General features: G+C 35.4%; 1 protein-coding gene across 2 annotated transcripts in view; it reads left to right on the top strand.

The window, feature by feature from the left end:
* WDR70 (WD repeat domain 70) overlaps positions 1-20,937 on the top strand; it is a 141,106-nt gene that overhangs the window by 79,610 nt on the left and 40,559 nt on the right. For both annotated transcript variants that reach the window (XM_062599421.1, XM_062599420.1), the window contains exon 11: positions 20,407-20,506. In XM_062599421.1, the coding sequence (XP_062455405.1) occupies positions 20,407-20,506 (100 nt within the window). The remainder of the gene's footprint in view (positions 1-20,406; positions 20,507-20,937) is intronic.

Genomic DNA, 20,937 nt, shown 5'->3' with positions numbered 1-20,937 from the left:
AAGAAATGTGCAAGTTTTTCCAAAAGCAGCAGTACTGAATTCTGTTTTAGTGGCACCCTTATATAAAGCTGCCAGTACCCTTTGGAAATCTATGTTTATAGTTAAAATCAGGCATTTCAGAAGGTACCTTGCTGGAATAAGATAATTAAAAAAGAAAAAAAAAGCTTCAGCTTACATTAGCAGAGTGGAAATAAAAAATAAATAAAAAAGGAACGTGTAACTGTATAAGCACTTACAAAGTGTTCAGTGTAAGATTTAGGGAGAGCAGGATGGGACTGAGTTCTGCATTGGAGTGGTGAAGGCACTTACAAGTCTGGCAGAGGATGCAGAGTTGTTTGCTAAAGGGAACAATAAAATGTTCAAGGCACATCAACATGGAACAGTTTTGGGGGTACAAGCAACTGTAGATGAGATGGGAAAAAAGAGCAAAGAAAGTTGTAAGAATCAAGTAGCTATAGCTAAGCTGTTTAAAGAAATAAATAAGAGATATTAACTTCTGATTTTTGAAGAAATTTTTATTTTCCAGTCCATCAGATATTATTTTACTTTGTTGAAACAGTATGGAGCTCTGTACACAGATTTTGCTGTATTACAATACAGTTCTTGTCATGTCAAAGTTAAGGCAGCATTTGTATTTAAGCTAAAAAGGCAGTATTGTATCTATAAAAAACAAAACAAAAAAACCCCAAGCAAACAAACAAAAAAACCCCTAGTATTTGAAGGGAGCAAGTTGTTGTTATAATTTCTTATATTTGCTCAGTTAGGTATGATTCTTGCATCATTATTGTAGACTGTGGATTTGGCACATATACAGCAGGAAAAATGACAAATTCATGAAGGTATTTTAAGTTAGAAGTAACTTTCTCGGGCTTACTTCAGTAAAGCTGTCGTGCCAAAGCTGATCCAATAGGGGCATAGTTTGACAGTCTGAACTGTTTTCTTTTTAAGCAAAAATTTAAGAGGCATTTCAACCCTGTCATTGCCCCATACTCTGCATGTGAAGGTAAGAGCACAAACCAAATCTAGGATGATGTTTCTGTCAGATCAGATCTGTCTATCAGATATTAGGGCCCACTCTCCTGAGGCCAGCTGTCTGCCATGCCTGCTATCCATGTGTCTGTGAAGGTTACGAGGCAGGTTTGGTTTTGAGAAACCACTATGTTAGTTGACCTACTCTAGTCTTATTCTCTTATTCCTCAAGATGCAGACAAGAGTCAAAACTCTTCCAACATCAGAGCCGGCTTCAGAGAGAGGGAAGTTTCTCTGCTTGCCACAGTGAAAGCATAAAGTCCTTGCTTTTGCGAAGGAGAGGTGCCATGACACCAGCAGTACCCAGTGGTTATCCCTGGAAAGGAGGAGAGTCTAATAATGCTCTTTTCTTGAGCAAAACGGGCTCTCAGTTCCCTGACCTCCTTCGAGACAGGCGCACTGCTGCAGTGCTGGCAGGAAGCCACTGTTTTCCCCTGGCAGTTCATGAAGTCCATACCTCTGTACAAGGTGGCAGAAGCTTCCTGACAAAGCTCCCAGGAGTTTTCCCTTGCCACTGTGGCCATGGTTTCTGACTGCTGATTGTAAGTTTATTATCCTCTGCTCCAGGCATGGCTTGAGGGCTTCACACCTGACCACAAGAATCCTGCTGATTTAAGTCCATCAAAGGGCAACTATAAAAAACTGATCTGCTGTGCAGGAGCATCGTGGGGTTTTTTAATACAGAGAGATATTGGCAGTGTGAACAGAGTGTTTTCATGATACACTGACTCACGCTAGCGAGCAGGATTCGGACTGTAGTCGCTGTTTGTAAACCTCGATGTTGGCAGGCCCCTCTCTGCCCTGGCAGCACTTTGTGTTCACTGCTCAATAGTGTAGGAATTTGTCCAGAATAGTGCTGTTGAATAATTCTTTTTTTTTTCTTTTAAGAGGCTCCTTTCTAGCTCATATTTTATCATTTGTCTTTTTCTCATTTGCGATCAAAGTAACTTTTTGTTGTAAGTTAGGATCATGAATTAACTGTTTATTCCAAGACCCGTAGAGCTCTTTAGGCATTTGCCTTTTTTTTTTTTTTTTTTTTTTTTATTTTAGTGTTGTCTGGCAAATGATTTTGGTGTGTGAACAATTTCCCTTCTTTCATTCTGACTAGTCACACACACTGTGAATATTTCATTCAGTTTTCTGCTTCCAGTGTTTTTTTGGTACAATTCCAAGTCTCCCAGCTGTATGTAGTGAGAGTAAAAACATTTTTGGAAGAACACCCTTGTACACCCTTTATTTTATTTATTTTTTTTTGTCTCCATGAAACTGCCATCGGTAACTTGCTAACGCTGAAATTAGCCAAATGCATTCCAGCTCTGCCTAGCTTTCTCCAAACTTCCTCAGTATGATCATGATCCATTATAATCACCTGCCTCAGAGGTTTTTTCATTTTGTCATAAATCTGTATTATTTTCTCATGTATGTTATTTTGTCAGTGCATGTTTTTTCTTTAAGGTTCACGTACATGTGCATTTACAGTGCACATTAGCAGAACTATCTGTCAGCCTGTTTGAAATATTATGAACGCTGTCAGCTTGGCTTAAAATAACAGCTTCAAAGGGCATAAAAAATAACTTCCTTCAGACTTCCAGTGAATAGTGGAAACAATAGTGTGAAATAGTCAATCATAGTATAGCATTTTAGAACATTTCTAATTTAAATATTCTGAGAAATGAAGAAGAGTGTCTGGCAAATGTGGAGAGTTGGAGAGGGTTGGTCATAAATAAGACAGGACCTTGAAAATTACTGATTCACAGGAGAGTGCAGTAAAACCACTAGATTTACCTGCAATTCAGATATACTCAGATTGCTGACCTAGCTTATGCTTACCCATTCAGAAATATTTGCAGTACCAATAGTACTACGCACTGCTGAGCAAGCTGATCCATAAGGCCAGTCTTTAGTATCAAGAACTATGTGTGTGTTTTAATCATTAAATCTCTGTGTGCACCATTTTTTTCCATCTAGAAATGGGAATACCTCTTTTAGGAGATGCTGAAAGACTGAAGTCTCTTTTGCAAAGGCTATCAGTGTACTTGATGGGCAGATTAACAATGTATTGTGACTTTGATTTGATTGAAATTCATTTCAACTCATGAGCACAGAAAACTCATTTTTCACACTAACTGGGAAGAGATCAAGATCTTCATTGATTACCATTAGGATTTACAAGGGTGAGAAAGAATAACCTTTGTTACTCTTTCTTAGTCTTTTGAACTATGTGATGAAGCTACCTGTTACATGATGGAGGAGAATTTCTCCTTCAGCTTTTTCTGGGTGCATTCAGCCCTGGAGTACCTGAACAGCTTCTTTGAGGATGATGTGCTGAATCCTGTTTCTCAGTTTCACACTTCATGTATTTTATGGAAATATTTTGTAGTCATGATACAGTTATTTCAGTGAGGATATTGGGGAGGCAAAACTTGTAAGGAGTGATGATATCTTTTATATCCCTTCAAGAACAAGAAGAACAGCCTGTAAGTCCAAAAGGTTGTTTGTTTTCTTCCAACTCCAAACCTGGGTCTATTTAAAGGGTTTATAGACTTTATTTGCCTTGTTAATTTTTTATAGACTGCTAGGTGTCTGTAGCTACACTGTAAGTAGTAAAGAATTAGCTTTGACAGATATATCAGTAATAGGTTTATCTTTTATATGGCATAAATCTGAACAGGAAATTTGTAATGTTTTATGATTTTCAACATAGTTTTCTTCTCATTAAACATAAATTGATTCAGTGCTGGGGAAAGATTGATAGGTAGTGATTAATTTGTATTTTCTATTTTTTATTTCATAAAAGACTTCATGGTGTAATCAGCTCCTCTTTAATCTATTTCATCAACTATTTCATTCTCAAAAGCAATCATCTACTACAGTATTGCTGAACTATTGCTTTGCTAGTGGTTTCCATTTCCAAGTTTTAAGCTCCTACTTTGGTTTTAAATTGCTACAATATTTTACGTATTTTGATCAATTTTAAATTACTTAGCTAAAGCTAAAGTGATTTTACAGAACTTAAAATGCACACTAATAATGAAATCCTACACTATACAAATAGACTGCCCACATGAATGTCCCCAGAAGTGATGTGAGCAAGCAGTAATCCCAATAACCAGTTTTCCACATGCCCTTAAGCCACCCTGTCCTCAAAATGCAAAGGGAAGAAAAGTGGGATGTCGCAGTATGTTCTGAAGTTAAGCAGATCTAAACTTTGTACCTTTTTAATTACTAATACTCATGTTAAAAGTATTTTCCAAATAATTACATGATTTATAGATGTAAGATAAATACCCTTCTATATTTAGCTATTGTTTGCTTTGAAAGGCTTTTTGTAAGCTTTAGTTTTGTATTGCACAGTATAACTGCAGAGAAGTTTTTAAGGCAGCGTTTTCAGAGGTGAAAAGTTTTACAAACAGTGGATCCATTTTGAAGAAATCCTGTACAACCAACAACATAGAATTAGATAATACAGAAAGATCACGTAAGATAATTTTTTTTTTGGCCTAACTCAGGTGATCGTTTTGCTTTAGGCTGGGAATCTGAGCCCAGATCTTATTTGGAATTTTTTTTTGTAAACTTTATTTTGCTGTCCTTAATGGATTTTACAGCTGATGGTGCCAGACAGTAATGAAAAACTAGTAGTAAGATCTGAGACTTGCTGTAAATATTTTCTTCATTAACTGGAAAGTCCTTTTAGGAGGGATTTATACCTGTGGGTTGGGAAGAGGAGACTTGAATCTCTGCAGAGTTGCAGAGTGCTTTTTGCATATGCTAAGGCATGCAAGACACAGCTCTCGGTACTAAATTGTGAAATGTATATCCAGTATCAGTCTACTAAGAATGTTTATTATTTTGCTTATGCCTACTCAGCTACAGTTTTCTACTGTAGATCATAATGTGGCTTTGGCATCTAATGGTTCGCAACATCACAATATTTCTCTCCTTTCACACTGGCTAGATTTTCTTCCTCACTTGGGCCGGAAAACATTCACTTGCCTATTTGAATATTTTGTTTTGGTTTTACTTATATGGAGTTTTAGCTTTATATTGACATCTTGATGGCATTAAAAAGTTTTCAGTGATAAATTATCTCTATTAAAGTTTGCTGAATATCACTACTGCAAGTAAACAGCAGGCAAATCTTGCGATTTCCCCCAAGCATGTAACATACTTTGCTTTGAAGAGGGCAGTCTGGCTACATCTGGAAATTTCTTGTGTAAATACAAGATGAAAGATATCCAAATACACTATATTTCCCTTTCAAACTTAAGGTAAGTTTTCCATATCCATAATATCCTACCCTTTCTTTCCATATGTGTTTGTGCCAGACCTCTGCTCCAGAAACTGGAAATCACACACAACCTTGCCAGCAGCAAATATTAACAGATTCATATATTATTCCTTTTTGTATATGTCTGGTTTAGCCAGTCCATCACTATCTGTACCCTGAAACTAGTAGAAGTAAAGAATCTGACAATCATAAGCTGAGATAAAATGTGCCCTGCTGTATTTCTAAGTGCATTTCTCTCTTATGTAATAAACAGTTTATAGTTAGGAACTATCTAAATGTTTGCACTATCTAATATAGTGATGAAAGGCAATTCTAAATCTTAAGTCTGTCATACCCTGATGAAAACAGCATAAAGGATTTTACTTTGGATTCATGTATGGTTAAAGGAGGCAGACTTATCCCATGATGATACATATCTGTCTTTGATTTACTACTTGAAGGAATTAAGCTTGTGCTTATTAGAGCTTATGAAGATAAAATAAAAAAGACAAATTTAGAAGAAAAGAATAAACATTATAGTTATATGATTAGCTTTATTAATATTTTTTATTAATAGTAATGTAACATGAATAATAGTCATTAAACAAAAATGGATGCAACGTTCTCTGGCTGCTGTTATTTTAGATTAAAAATTTTTAGATATTTATTTTACAACTTTCTGAGTAATAATAGAAGTGTTGACATGAAGGCAGAACGTTACAAGTACAGGTGTCACATGTAGTTCGAAAAAGATGAGAGTTGAAGAATGGTCTGGTTTACCAGAAAAATGGCTTTCAGATTCTCTAGTATATGCACTGCTCAGACAAGCTGAACACATTATTGGTTCACAGCCTGCTAAGATTTGTAAATTAAGAAAAGAATTTTGTACTTGGCATGTGTATTAGGAAGCTGATTTAGGGCTCAGATTTTTCTCATCGTAGTTTGTAGTATGCCACTATTTCTTGACGCTGATGAGGAGATGAACAAGAGGTTTGTACTGTGAATTTCATAAAAGCAATGAAAAGTACATTTCTGTGCAACTCTTAATCGTTAAGTTTGTTTCATCAGAAAAGTCCCAAAGTCGCATATTTTAGAATAATTGAGGAGTGAAAGCTGTTACAGCTTGATAGGAAGAATTTATTTAAGCACACGAAAAAAGTAGGAAATTACTGATTACTCATCATGAAGAGTGGTACTTCCTTTCCACAGATGTTTGCTTTATGTCTTGGGTTAATTTATAGGCCCTTCATCACCTTCTGGCTTCATATTTGGGTGCAACTCTTGCAGGCTTCACTTTTCTCATCAGTTTGTATCTTTTAGAAAACTCTAGTTTGGGGTGTTAGTAAAGAATAACGTGAAATAAATTTAAAAAATATACATGCTGTACTGAAAGCTGGCTAGGTTTTGTTGGTTTTTAATAGGCAAGGAACTTAAAGATTTTTTTTTTTTTTTTTTAAGTGAAATGTCCTTTTTTGACAGAATACTTGGATAATTTTGCGTAGAAATCTCAAAACTAAAATCCTGATTTGGATTTTTTTTAACTTCTAAAACATATTTTATGTTTCTCTTCTGATTCTTACTTATTATAATGAGTGAAATTTCTTTTATTTTTTAATTTTTCCCACTCTTTTTTTTAATCTGTGTTAGTGTAGAAAAAAATAGAGTAATTTCTTTTTCGGAGAACTAATATAGAAGATGAATAAAATATTCTTCTGTGTTTTACAGTTGTGGGACTTTTATGTATTACCGTGTTGCTGGCCATTATCAAAAACTGGATACTGGCCTAGAAAACCCATAGTTTAATGTTCTGTAGTGCTTGTGTGTAACCTTTTCATAACTGTAATTTAGATAAGTTAAAATTGTGAAAGAAAAACAGGCAGATGTGTTTTTAAAGTTTTTTTTTTTTTAAGTTCAATAGAATAAGTAAGATTTATTTTGAAAGGTACTGAGTTTTATGACAGTAAGAAAATATATGCGTATTTTTAATACAAATATGTTCCCCATTCTCAGCCAGAGATTGAGAAGCTCGAAGAATGAAGACAAATTATAATGAAACATAGCTTTTGTATGTAACTTTATCCTCTAGAAATAATCACATGGTTCACAAAAAGAACAAACTATTATTATAGAGGAAAAGGTAAACTGTACAACTACACCATCTCTTGGCAGCAGTTACAGGAGTATATAAAAGAAAACAACAAGCATACAGAATGAAAAGTATTCCTGTTTACAGTATATTTTTGCCAAGACAGCCTTGATTGAGCAAGTTGCTTTGAATTCTAGATTTAAAACTCATAATTAAAAATTAACTGAATATACCTGAAGCTTTCTTTTCAGATAAGTAAAACTTGTGTGAAATATTTTAAAGCAAAGTTGTTTTTTTTTTTCCTCATGATGTCCCTATTTCATAAAGTTTGTTTTCAACAGATGTTAGTGCTAAACAGTTAGCAGAAAGGGCGGTGAAATAGGTGGAGCATTGTCCAGCTGTGTTTTATTTAATGTATGACTGCAGTGATACTACACAGACTGAAACCAGATACATCCAAGGAACAGCTGTCTTCCTTGAACCAAGTTCTAAATTTCTCGTGAGATAGAGAACTAGATTTGGAGTTGGAAATGACTACCTATATATTTCACACGTTATGTGTAAATATATATTTGAGTGTGTGTCTGTGTGTAGATGTGTGCGCACAAATTCCTAATGAAAATCTAGTGTAATAAAGTTTATGAATTTGTATAGTCTTTCTAATCTCTGATCATTTAAGCAGGATACTCTTAGATAACTCATAATTTTCACTCTCATTAAGCAGTGTAAAAGGTATTTTTTTGTTGTTTTTTGTTTTTTTAACAGCCTTTATGGTTGCTGTTTAACCTTTTTTCCGTGTGTATTTATCACTTCCAAACTGGACTTGTGACTGTTTTTTGCTCAAAGCAGTTACCTGTGTTCAGTTATATTTAAATTTTTGTCATCCATTGTACTAAGCTTGAGATGGGATGACCAAATTAAGTACTGTGTTAGTTCACTTGTAAAGGGTAAAATATACTGAAAGAATCTGATTCAATTTATATTTGTGGGCTATGTTTATTATAATATAAGACACTTTCATATAGACACTTTCAAGAGCTCCTTGCATTGTATCCTACCTTCCTAACCTGTTCTGTTGTCCGCACCAGCATGCAGCTCTGTGCTCTCATTTGGAGAGCAGATTGAGCTCAAGACCTACAAACAAAGCTTATCTTGTTGAGGTCACCAGAGTTTGCGGCTGTGATCTTCAGAGAGGCAGAGCTTCACCAGGGCTTGCAAAACCACAGCTAGGACACGTGCATGTGTTCCTGCCCTTGTAATGGGAGGACTGGCTTGTATTCAAGACCACCTTCAGGAGCCTGAATGATTTTTCAGAAGCTCTGAGCAAGCAGGGGAACTTGTTTTAGACAGAAAAAAGGTGCATTGCCAGTGGCTTGTTATTTGATAAAAGATGCAAAAGCCTGGTCGATTTTGGTTTTTCGTGTGTGTGGAAGTGTGGTGCTAAATGGGGTGGGAGTTGACAGGGCTGTATGAATACAGGAATGCTGTGCTCTAAGCAGCTCACTGCCGTTGCTTTGATGTTGCATTGAGGTAAAGACTGCCAGACAGGCAGGAAAAATTCAGCTAGTGTCTGCTGCTGTGTATCTGTACATATAAAACATGAACTTCAGTTTAGATTACTCTCCTTAGGAAAGCAAGTCAGAAAGGTTAAGTCAGAAAGTGAGTCATTTGGGGTCAAGTTAGTGAAGAAATGGCACTGAAAACACAAAAGAGTGCAACTTGGCTCCTTTTTTTGAATAACAGTGGACTGTATGTCAGTATATACTACAGAAAAGGGAATGGTGATGTTGGTTTAGACTTTGTTTTTCTTCATATGAGATGTGCTTGAGGATTAAGCAAGTGATCTGAAATTATTAACATTGGCAGAATATATACTTAACTCATTGGTGTAGCAGAGCTGTTAAGTAAGATGAAGTTAAGTGGCAGTCAACTCTAAAAGTAAAGATCCATTAAGGCACTGGAGCAGAAGGATGCAAAGAAGGTGGACAAGCTGAATAAGAATATTGGCAACAGGTTGCTGCTTGGATTTATTGTAGTGTATTTTATAATATGTGATCAAAAGGAGATAATGCTGTATGATATGATTATGATATGATGGTTTGGGGTTTTTTTGGTCGTCTTTTCTTTTTTCTTTTTTCTTTTTTGGGTGGCAGGTGATTAATAAAGGTTAGATCTTCCAGGGAAACTTAGGACAGGTATGGTAGATAGAGGAAAAAATCAGGAATGACTTTCAGCATATTGAACTTAAGTTGCTAATTAAACATTAACAAAGTGATGTCAAGATGAACTAAGATGTTGATTAGATAGAGAATGATGAACTTTTCATTGGAAGGTAGTTTAATGGCGTGAAAGTATCAGTAATCATGGTTGTGGATAAGGTTTGTTTAATACATTGCAGAGAGAGAAATTCAGGGACCAAGTAATGTTGAATAGTCAGTGAAACAGGGGAAGAGAGGGAGAGAGTCATGAACCAGCGGAAACAGTAAATAAGGGAGCCAACATGTAGAAGATGTCTGGGAAGCACTGCATCTCAAAAACCAGCGGAGAATAGGGAACAGAGAGTATGCACTTTTTTCAAAGGCTGATGAGATTGAGGATGGGGTAGCATTTGTCAGGAATAAATCTGTTGAGACTCTGGAAGAAATTAAGTTGGTTTGAAAAGGAATGAGGATAGAACAAAAGGAGGATTTGGGGTGACAGGGAAAGAGGAAGATGGGTAAGAATGCAGGACTGGGTAAAAGAAAGCTATGGGGAAAGAGACAGCTATTTGTTTTTTTTAAAAAAAAAGGCTTATGCAAGTGAGGTTTTTGACATATGATATAGTACTCTTATTCACAAACAACAATTCACAGATCTCCCTCTCCTCTGAAGATGCCACTGCTGATAGAGAAGAAGGCTGTAATTGCCAGGTATGAGTGTGAAATATTGTACTGAAATGAAACTGGAAAGCTAGGATGAAAAACAGAGCAATCATTCCTTTTGTTGGATGGAGAAGAATTCTTGGTATGCTAATGATGGAAGAGAATTGGAGTTAGGAGATGTGCTAGAGTGTCACGAAAGAAATGGAAGCAGGAAGAGAATAGAAAAGAAAATTTTGAAGCAACTTTAACGGTAGAGGAGAAGGCTAATGGCAGAAGGAAAAATTCTGTAAGAGTTCTGTACTCCACAGAGACAAAAAAAAAAAAAAAAAAAAAAAGAAAGAAAGAAAAGGGGCAGGGGGATGGAGATTCTGCAGCCTGTTTGAGGGGGGTCTTGGATGTTGACCAGGACATTTTTGCATTACCATGGTTTTAATAGTCAGATTATTTATATGAAATGAAACAAGAGTTCAGCTGATTTAATCATAGAATGGTAAGGTTGGAAGGGACCTCTGGAGGTCATCTAGTCCAACACTCAGCGTAGCCCCTTACGGGGATTGAACCCACGACCTTAGCATTAAGCATGCTATTCTGAACAAAAGAATCATCTACTGTAATGTATTCAAACAATAATCTGTTTTTAACATCTATTATAAAGCAAAACTACTATAAAAAGTCACCCATGATTCAAATATGCATGAATGCTACTGTAAAACAGCAGGCTGCATTTTTCTGAAAGGTTTTTTCACTCCACCTAATGCTTAAGTACTTGATTGCTGGTCTGTAAGCTAGCTGGGAAGCTTTGTGTGACAGAGCATTTGGCAACGTAGATATAAAAATACACTGTTGCGTACACTTATTTTCAAGTCATTCCCATACTGAGTATCAGAAATCAAATTGTGGTACAACAGATCATCATCTTGGAGAAGCAGTGAAATCTTGGCTTTAAAGCTGCTTATTTTACAAGGTGCCTTAAAATCTTTCAGGATTAAAGTTTTGCTAGGTTGAAGTTGATACTACTACAAAACTTGGAACTGTCAGAGTTACTTAAGACAGCGTATTCTTTCTGAGCTAAATGCTTTTGACAAAACCACATTTTGTCAAAAGAACTTTCTCCACTATGTGTTCTACATACAGAAACACTTGAGTGATTAATATTTTATTTGTGAAGTCAGAAAACTTATTTGTGATTTGGGATTCAGAAATACTAAGAAGATTAATAGGAATTCATAATTTTTCCCTGTGTAACACTGTTCAGTTAGGAAAAACTACTTTCAGAAGATAATTTTTGAAAAATTTTCAATGTTTCAATTTTTTGTTTATAAATGTATAGTTTTTAAGGTTTGCTTATTTAGCTAGTGAGTTATCTAAAATTAATGTAAGAATACAAGCAACATCAAAGAAATGGTTGTGAAACTGTCAGGAAGAATGCTTGAAAAGAAAGTAAAAATTGCTTGAGTTGCTTTTTGCTTTTCTTCCCCCCTTTTTTTCTTTTAACAACCATACGGCTCAACTGGATTCTTTCTTTTACTTTTTATTCATAGATAGTTAACCCTGAAGTTTCTGAGTTTGTCAGGTAAAATACTGAGTTAAGGGTGATTAATGGTACTTAGCAATTCTGAATATTGCAGATTGGAGCCAACATACCTCTGGTTAAACCCTCCCCACCCCACTATTCCCCACTGACCTGTAAAAGAAGCAGAGAAAAAGTGTCTTTTAGCTTCTCAAAAACAACCCCTTCTCCTAACAGTTTACTTTGCTGAAAGATGATGGATTTTTTTGTTTTCTAGGTGCTTTTCTTTTTTTAGATGAGTATGGCCCTTGAAATTCAATAGTAAGTATGCTGATCTAATAGCAGCAGCCTTACACAGCATTATTTATAAACCACTTAGGCTCTGAGTTAAGAATGCTTGTTCAGTCACTGAAATATTTCGTGTTGCAAAATAACAGTTTTTCTCTTTTAACTGTGACATGTTTCCTCCTTCTCCTTTCCAACCAAAAAATAAAACCACATGCGCATTTTTAAAATCAGTGTTCTTTTAATTAATATGCAGTGGAAATATGGTGAAATGGTATGCAGTGTGTTTTTATGGGAAAAATTAAATAATGTAGACACAATAGTTCCCAATACCAACCAGGCCTACACACTGTCTGTATCTTGCCAGAAATATTTTAGTAAAAGTGAACATGACTGTTCAGTTCCTAGAAAAGTGCATTTTTCATGTTGGAATATACATATGTTTTAGTTACTTTTTCAACAAGAATGTGCATTAATTTATTACACAGCTACCTTTGACAACTCATTGAAAACTACAATAGTTTTGGTTCAAGTGTTATTGAACCCGAAAGATTAGCTTAATGTGAATTTCCATTTATTTTTGCTCAGGTTTCACTCCATTTTTTTACTCCAATTCACTCCAATTTTAGGATTACTAAAATGATCTTAAAACTTTGGGAAAACTGAAGAGTGGAGGAACATGAGAAAGTATACTGAATTATGGTTGGAGTAACTTCAGGCAGTTGCATTATGGAGACATCTTTGCAGCTACTTTGTATTTTCTTGTGCTGCTGCTTATTTATTGTAAATAGACAAAAGGCTGTTTTTAAATGATGAAACTGATGATTTTGGAAATACTGTGCTTACATATATGAGTTCACAGAGATCTGTGGACTTATAGTGGTGTTGTATTGTGGTTATATCTTTTAAGTGTACGTTTTTAATGGAATTCTATGGAAAAACAATTGCTCAGATTTGGTTCTTTTCTGAGAAGGCAGAGGAACCTTTGACAGCTGGGTAATTCTGAGGATGATTAGATCTTTTTTTGAAAGAGGCAAGAGGGTATTTTTTTGGCTTACAAAAGCCATATTTATGATAGTAAAAAAGAGGAAAACCATAAATTCACTAGGTTAGGATGGGATAGGTTAGATAATTTATGAAGAGATGCAAAGAACATTTCTTTTGCATGCTCATACGTTTTTCACATATAGGATAAAAATCCCCAAAGGAAGCCAACTGAATAGTTTCCAAAGACTATTTTTATTAGCAATATTTATCGTTTTTTTGTGGTCAAGATAGATTATTTTCTCAAATGCGAAGTTTGACAATGCAGCCAAACATTCAATTGGGGTTTCATTTTTAAACCATTAGGCAAATATTTAGCAGTGCTGTTAAGAAGCCGTCTTCCCAAAAGTGGATTCCTGAAATCTTTCTTGATGAATTTATTTAAACAATAAGAAACTATCTACTGTGGTATTCTTAAATATTCTTAAAAATTGACAGCTGTGCATGGTGAAGAAAGCAAGGTCAGTTAGGAAGGACTTTTTTATCACACTATACTGATCTGGAGACCTCTTTAAGGCAAGTCAGCCTGTTGTCATCTTTGTTTTGTCTAAAACCACATATGTTCAAATGTTGTGGGTACCTTGCATTGTTATGTTCAGTGTAAATACTGGAGAAGTCTTTGAATTTTTACAAATCAACTTTTTATATCAATTTCAATAAAGAAAATGCTAATTCATTTTTTTCACTGTGTTGGCTACACTGCTCTATGGCCCATCTTATAAGAGTGCTGTTTTTTGTAACATCTTGATGTTTTCAGATTAAGCATTTCGCTCTTGCGTTCTTATTTCGGTCAATAGTTCCATGATGTAATGAATGACTTATTATATGGGACTGAAAATTTTTTAGGCATTAAAAACTGTTTACCTTTTCTAAATTATTTTTCTGATTATATAAGTTTTTCAGCGCAATACAATTCCTTGCTTCTGCTCAAGAAAAGCAGCAGAATATTAAGAAAAAGGCAAACTGTTCGTTCTCAGTAAATAACCAGCAACACTTGAGTATGAAATATATATTAAAGATTATTGGAAGGTATTGAACCATAATTGAATCTGTGAGCTAAACATGAGATCCCAAAGACCTGCCTCCCCCCTGCCCCCAGAGTATCAGTCCTCCACCCAAAACATGACCCTAGTTGCAACAGATGAGAATATAATAAACATACAAATTAGTTATATACAATGGCCAATCAGATGTACAGATTATGGCAAATAAAATTAGTCACCATGTTCATTATGAGTTAATTAGGATTTCGAAAAATGAAGGAGTGTTTAAGGTCTGCTAATGTAATGTGAAAATGTAACTGAGATAGAAAATCACGGAGGAGAGCAGATCATAACATAGTGTGATGACATGAACACTAAACCCTCCAATTTCACAAGTTAATCTTGTTTTCCATCAGTATAACCATTACTTAAATAGCACCAGTTTCTACACCATGGTGGTACAGTATTGAAGTGGTAGAGTACTGAAGAGCTGTAAGCTCTTTCATTAAACTGAAAGCCCAGAGAACACATTTAAAGAGACTTAACAAAAGCAAATGATAATAGTCTGCAACTAGCTACTCGAGAAAAACAGATTAATTTCTGAATTCAGCTGGCAAAGACTGACTAAATTATTTCAGAAGTGATGTACTAAAACCAGGGGGTACAGTTAATTCTCTTTGGGGTTATGTCTGAGAGCAAAGTGAATATGCTTAGTTTGGTAGAGATGACTGAATGGGGGATGGGGAAATAAAAATTTGGGAAGTATAACTCTTTGATGGGGAAAGTTTGTTTCTTGTCAGTTGAGATCACAGCTCTTTGTGACTGCTGGCTGTCTCTGATATGATCACCTTCAACACAAACACTTACTACTTTTCTCAGTTGTGACTAACAAAAAGGTTTGAGTTTCTTTTTTCTTGCAACTTTAGCTCATGTCTTTGTCACCTTGATAGTGGACTATGGTAATAGGTTGTCTTGGAATACTTTTATGTTTATTAAAAACTGTAGTTTTTACATTGAATATGGTCAGTGTTAGCTGGGTTGTTTTGCTGAGACCATCTTACTCCAGTGAAATCACGTGTTTTGAGATTTGCTTTTGTGGTAGTTCTGCCTGGCTAGTCCTGCCCTTCTGCCTCACATTTGCAATCAGTGTAAGTACTTGAATTGGAAAATGTCCTGGATGTGAAAGTGGGAGGCGAGCATGGGAGGCATCTCTAGAAATTACCTCCCCTGTTCAGAAAACACCTCTTATTTCAGCTTGAATAGACTTTGTATCACTTATGGCATACTCACTACTGAACAAAGCTTCTTTTGCTGTAGACAGGATAGTAGCTGCATAGTTGATTGTGTTTGCAGATGACATTAAGTGGAATAAAATAAATGTTAATAAATGAGTAAATTGTGTTATGTATCTATAAAATAAAGATGGCTATAGCAGAAGCTTTGTCACTACTTTATAGATTTTACTTTCCCTGCTGCGTACCCTTATTTACAACCTCTGCTTTTAAAATATCTTGAAGACATTATTGACAAGAAGGAAGAAGAATGGCTTGGCTGGGACATAGTTATCTCATTAAATAAGAGGGAAGAGGAAAGAAAAAGCATTTCATACAGTATCAGCTTACTATGAAGCATTGTGTCCTTGAAACAATGTGTAAAGTTCAGAAGTTTCTTTAGTTAAATGTATTGTGTTTCTATGGGGGTGGCTTAGATATCAGAGGTTAGCAAACTGACTAGGTCTGTCTTCTGCTTTTCGTTGAACATGTCTTCTTTAGGATGCTGGGGAATGAGAGCAGCTTGTGTGATGCAGAATCCTAATCACGTGGCTCTGATGTAGGTCATTAGGTTGTGATAAACACGTCATGTAGCCACTCTTGTCTCTCCATATGGCTCTGCTTCAGTCCACCAGGAATTTTTGTACAAAGGATATTCATTAATGATGCTCCAGTCATGTAGCTTGCTTTTTCTTAATCCTTTCTCTGGCTTCCTTTTATCTTCTGGTTCTTGTTCTCTCTGAGAAGACTGTGACAATATTGCAAACTCTCAAGTTCTTCTGCTATCTCAGCTTTTTTGGATTCTTCTTGAAGCTGCCTCCTTTCTCACATGTGCTTCATGTTTTCTGCCTGTCATTTTGTGTTGCCCACAAGTCCAGTCAGCTGTAATTGCCTAATAAAAATAGATGTGCTAATACAAAGCTAGAAAGTGTTTACATTGATGGAATTGCTTGCTAGAATGCTTTAAAGCAAGTTGCAAAAGATGGAGTGTTACTACAAAACTTGCTGACATAGCTAAATGTTTAAAGATTATTAAGGCTTGATGAACTTTGAATTTTGCATGGCACATGAATAGTGCTCTATAACAGTGAGCACTTCTGCAATGAAAGGAGAAGGATAAGAGGTAAAACGTGGGTATGCTTTATCCTAATTTATATTTTTTTCTAGTGGTTGAATGCTCTCTTCCCCCCCCCCAAACTTCTGAAATGCGTACATTAGCTCTTTTGTTTCATGTCTTTCCAGAAAGAAACATTCTGATAACAATTTTTTTGCCAATGATTTGTTGGCAAGATTAGACATCAGTTAAATATGTTAAGAGGCCAGAGGCCAAACGCATTATTTTCTTTGAAATCTTCACCAAACATTTGCCAGTGTGTGTAAAAACTTCTTGTTCAACCTTCAATCATTTTAGAGCAACCTTCAATCATTTTAGAATATTTGATTTAGTATTACAATTCAGGGTTATATTCCCTTACAGAATAATATATGGAGGGCAAGCTTGTAGAGCTCAAAGTTAGGAAAACAATCCTCTCACTGGTAAGCTGAGTAATTTTATTTTTAAAATCAAACAGAATTGCTGATGCAATCTTATGGTGCCTTTTAGAAGTGTCTTAATTTATATGAATTCTAAAGCATCTAAGATGGATAGATTTGGGCTATATTGGCCTACTGCTTTCTTTTTTCTGATTAAGGGACAAATAATGTCCGAGTCTTGGACATATGTATGTTGCTATCTTTTCATATGGGACAGCTGAAAAAGAGTTAGTGTGTAGACACTTTGTTGAAAAGCGAGTAACATTTTTCAGATGAGCTGTTTATTTCCAGAGAAATGCAGTTTAGGTTTGATGAAATGAAATCATAAAGTCATACTAAATATAATTTATACCTTTTACCAGAGAAAGGGAGGTAAGGAGATACAAACTCCTGAAATGGTATGTGATTTACTGTATTTTTTTAAGGAGTAAGACAACAAGGAAAATGCTTTGTTTGGACCCAAAAGCATTTCCTTATTTTTGTTCATATAGAGGGCAAAGGAAAAGGGAGAGGATTTCAAATTGGCTCAGAATGAAATGAAAGAAAAAAAAAAAAAAACCTTGAAGTAGCCTGGGCAGCAAAATGAAAAAAGCCATTATTTTAACAGACATGCACTGCTTTGACATTGTTGGGGAGGGGTGGGAGCCTTGAATGGACACACGTTGTAGAGTCTAAACTAAGTTTTTTCCAATTCGTTTGAAACAGCTAAATATCATATTTTGATCTTTCTGTGAGTTTTTTAGGTGTGGTGATTAACTGTTTATGTTTCTGTATGTTTCCATGAAGAGAAAATACATAATCTTAATTACTTAGTGTTTAACAAATATTACAGAATATTTATTTTCTGATAATTAATTCACAGTTTATCCTCTATGTTATCACATATTTGGAAAATTTTATGTGATTGGATACATTGAATATGTTTGTTGGTGTTTAAAAACAGTAACCCAACACAGACTTACAGTACTAAATTGCAATCTGTTCATAGAATTTCTCCAGGATATGCGTAACTGGTTAAAAGTGGCAGTCATTTTGATACTTGGTCTCTAAACAAGTACTGTGGATAAATCTAGCGTGTTGCATTTTCCCTCCCTACTGTAAGAAGCATTTACTTAATGTTTTACACCCTTTCTTGTTATAGAGTCATTTGTGGAATGAATGACTAATGTGATTCCTCTCAAAACGTGACTACATCTGCACACCCCAATAAGTTTACAGTCACTATGGAAATGTCATAATGCACACATTCTCTAGATTTTAAATTGATATTTGAATGGATAAACAACATCAGTTACTTTAGTAGCTTGGTCTTTTGCATACAAAAGAGCCCATTGAAAGAGCTTCAGTGAGGTGCATATGAGAAACAATAACTGAGGCAAGCTTAACTCAGTTTTCCTGTGTGATTGCATTATTTGATCACATCCTACTTTTTTTTTTCTGTAGAACTGTTTCTTTATATACGCACGTGTGTGTGTGTGTGTGTGTGTGTATGATAGTATTCCCTGGCTAAGCAGTTCAACATTTTGACCTTTTACTGTTCGGTATGTGATTCTAGATCTGACTTACTGCTCACTGTTCAAATCCTTCTCCAAAAATGTATGCTTTTCTGTATATTTTTCTCTAGTTTGCTTGTAACTCTGATAAATAAAGGATGTTAAGGTAACTAATTTGTAGTCTTCCTCTCTGTGAGGGAAATGGCTTGTTTTAATCCTCATCTTACAGGCACAGGTAACCTTTAATTCTTGAATGCTTGGTTTTCCAACTACATTAACTTATCTTAGGAAAAGGGGACAAATGAGATATGTAATTTCCTAGGCAGGTAAAAAGAACCCAACCTGTCTCAAATTCCTTTATTTCCCCCGCTTCCCTGTTCCTCCCTAGTCCCTCCAAGTTTCTGTTTCCATTTGGATTCTTCCTCAGCTCTTCCATCTTCTTAGACCCCATTCCTTCTCCAATCCTGGATGCCCACATGGTTCTAGTTTATCCTTCCAGGTCACTTACTTTATCCCCACTTTTCTGAGTTGGTTATCCAATCTCAAATTTTCCCCTTACGCTGAAATAGTCTGTGCCTATTTCATTCTAATTTTCCTTTACCGTGCTCCAGCCCTGTCCCATAGGTTCTTGTTGCATCTGTTTTTTCCTGTGCTTTTTCTGAAATGCAGTAGTTTCCTTTCCCCCTCAATTTCCCTAGACTCCTTGCCACAATCTGATCTTTCCCTGCCGTTGGTTTCACTTTTTTTTCTCTTTAGTTAAACTCCTTTATACTGGGTGTCTCCTTTTACCAGTTGTCAGTCTTGCTGAACTTCCCTATCCATGGCATGGACTGTGATCATATACTCTTGTGCAAACACAATGCAGGTTAAAAGGTTTGAACACACAGGATGGGCTTCTCTGGAGTTTTGCAGGAATCTGTGCTAAGTACGTTTGCCCTACATTTTCCAATTTTATACGTTGATGTAGTTTAGCTGAATTTTCAAGGGAAGCCCTTGCTCTTGAATGTCACCTGGCTATCTTGGCTGGTATTTTGCAAAAGGTGGAAGTGTTAGGCAGGCACTGAGCTTGTTACTGATTTTTAAGTGTTTATTGATGAAGTCTCCATTAGTGATGAAAAATAAATGATTTAATTGCTAAGTGAAAGTGAAGAATGGTTAAATTAACAAGAAAGTATATACTTGAAAAACATCTTGGTATCTTAGTTAAGAACTTTGATTTTTGGTCAGGAAACAGGAAAACTGTGTTTTGCAGAAATGTTGGGATTTAATGCAAGATTTCATAGGATGTTTCTTTTCATTTAATAGAAGAGAGTGGTTTTCTTTTTTTTTGAGGTTTGGCTAAACTGTGAGTTAGTACATAAAAAGTCTACATAAGAACAAGAGGCTAATACCAAAGTATTTCTATCTTTCTCTAGGATTACTGTATTTCTATCTTTCTCTAGGATTACTAGGAGAATATAATTAAAAATAAAAGAACATTCAGAGTTCCAGAACTTCAATTTTACTGAAGCTAAATGGAACACAAACCTCTGAATATCTGAGCTTTCTTCTAAGTCTATAACCCATCAATTTTGGCAAGGTTGAAAAATACCAAAAGTAGATTCTTCCAATCCTTCTTTCAAGTCCTTTCCAAAATACGTATAACGTATTTTGGTATTTTTAAACTATAAGTCTGCTTAAAGAGGTGATGAGACCTGTCTTAAAATGTATATTTATCTTAACAGGCATACCTACCTTTATTTAGCACTAGTGGGAGTTTTCAAGGGTGATGATGCTTTGTAAATGTGAACTGTATAATTGGACTTATGAAAAAGTTAAATTTTTGCATTCAAAGTCGTCTTGGTATGAAAGCCTATTATGAAGCATACATGACGTTTTTAAAACCCTGTAGAAACACTTAGCTTCTCTACCTGTTAACACTAAAAATATAGGTTTTTCTTCTTAAATTTAGGAATAGCAGCAAAGCACACAAAATGCTATAAAGAAATGTTTAGCCAGTCTTGAAGCAAGCAAAATTTTCATGTTTTATTTGTTTGACAAACAGGTACATACCAAGTTCCACTGCAGGCAAGCCCATGCCCCTGGCACTGACACTTCCTGCCTGACTTTTTCCTATGATGGTACTGCCCTTGCCAGCCGGGGAGGTAGGTGATTAAAAGAACTCTTTGATGCGTTGAATGCAAAAGGATCTTAACTTTTACTAAGATAAAGATACTAAGGTAAATAGTTCAGTAAACAAACTATTTAAATTGTATCATCATTAAATGTACTTGTTCTTGATGGTGGTAAGACAGTGAAATAAGATATTAGTGATTTAAACCTGAAGTGTTTCTCAAATTACTACTTCTGTGTGCTACTCCATTCAATACGATGCTTGTGAAAGGGCATTTTTACAGCAGCCAAGGAATATTATAAGAGAACTGTGCTGTATATATAATAGTTGTTGATCTGTTTTCTTGTCTAGCATTAATAATCCACCACAAAGGAAATAATTAGCTTAATTTAAATAAAGACTGAAATTTCATTATTTAGCTCTTCTTAGAAAGTTATTGTGTCTCAGTACAAGCATCTCTGT

This window comes from Rhea pennata, chromosome Z, assembly GCF_028389875.1.
Source record: "Rhea pennata isolate bPtePen1 chromosome Z, bPtePen1.pri, whole genome shotgun sequence".
Classification (NCBI taxonomy): domain Eukaryota; kingdom Metazoa; phylum Chordata; class Aves; order Rheiformes; family Rheidae; genus Rhea; species Rhea pennata.
Note: the sequence above shows the minus strand (reverse complement) of the source record. Positions and strands in the feature narration are given on the sequence as shown.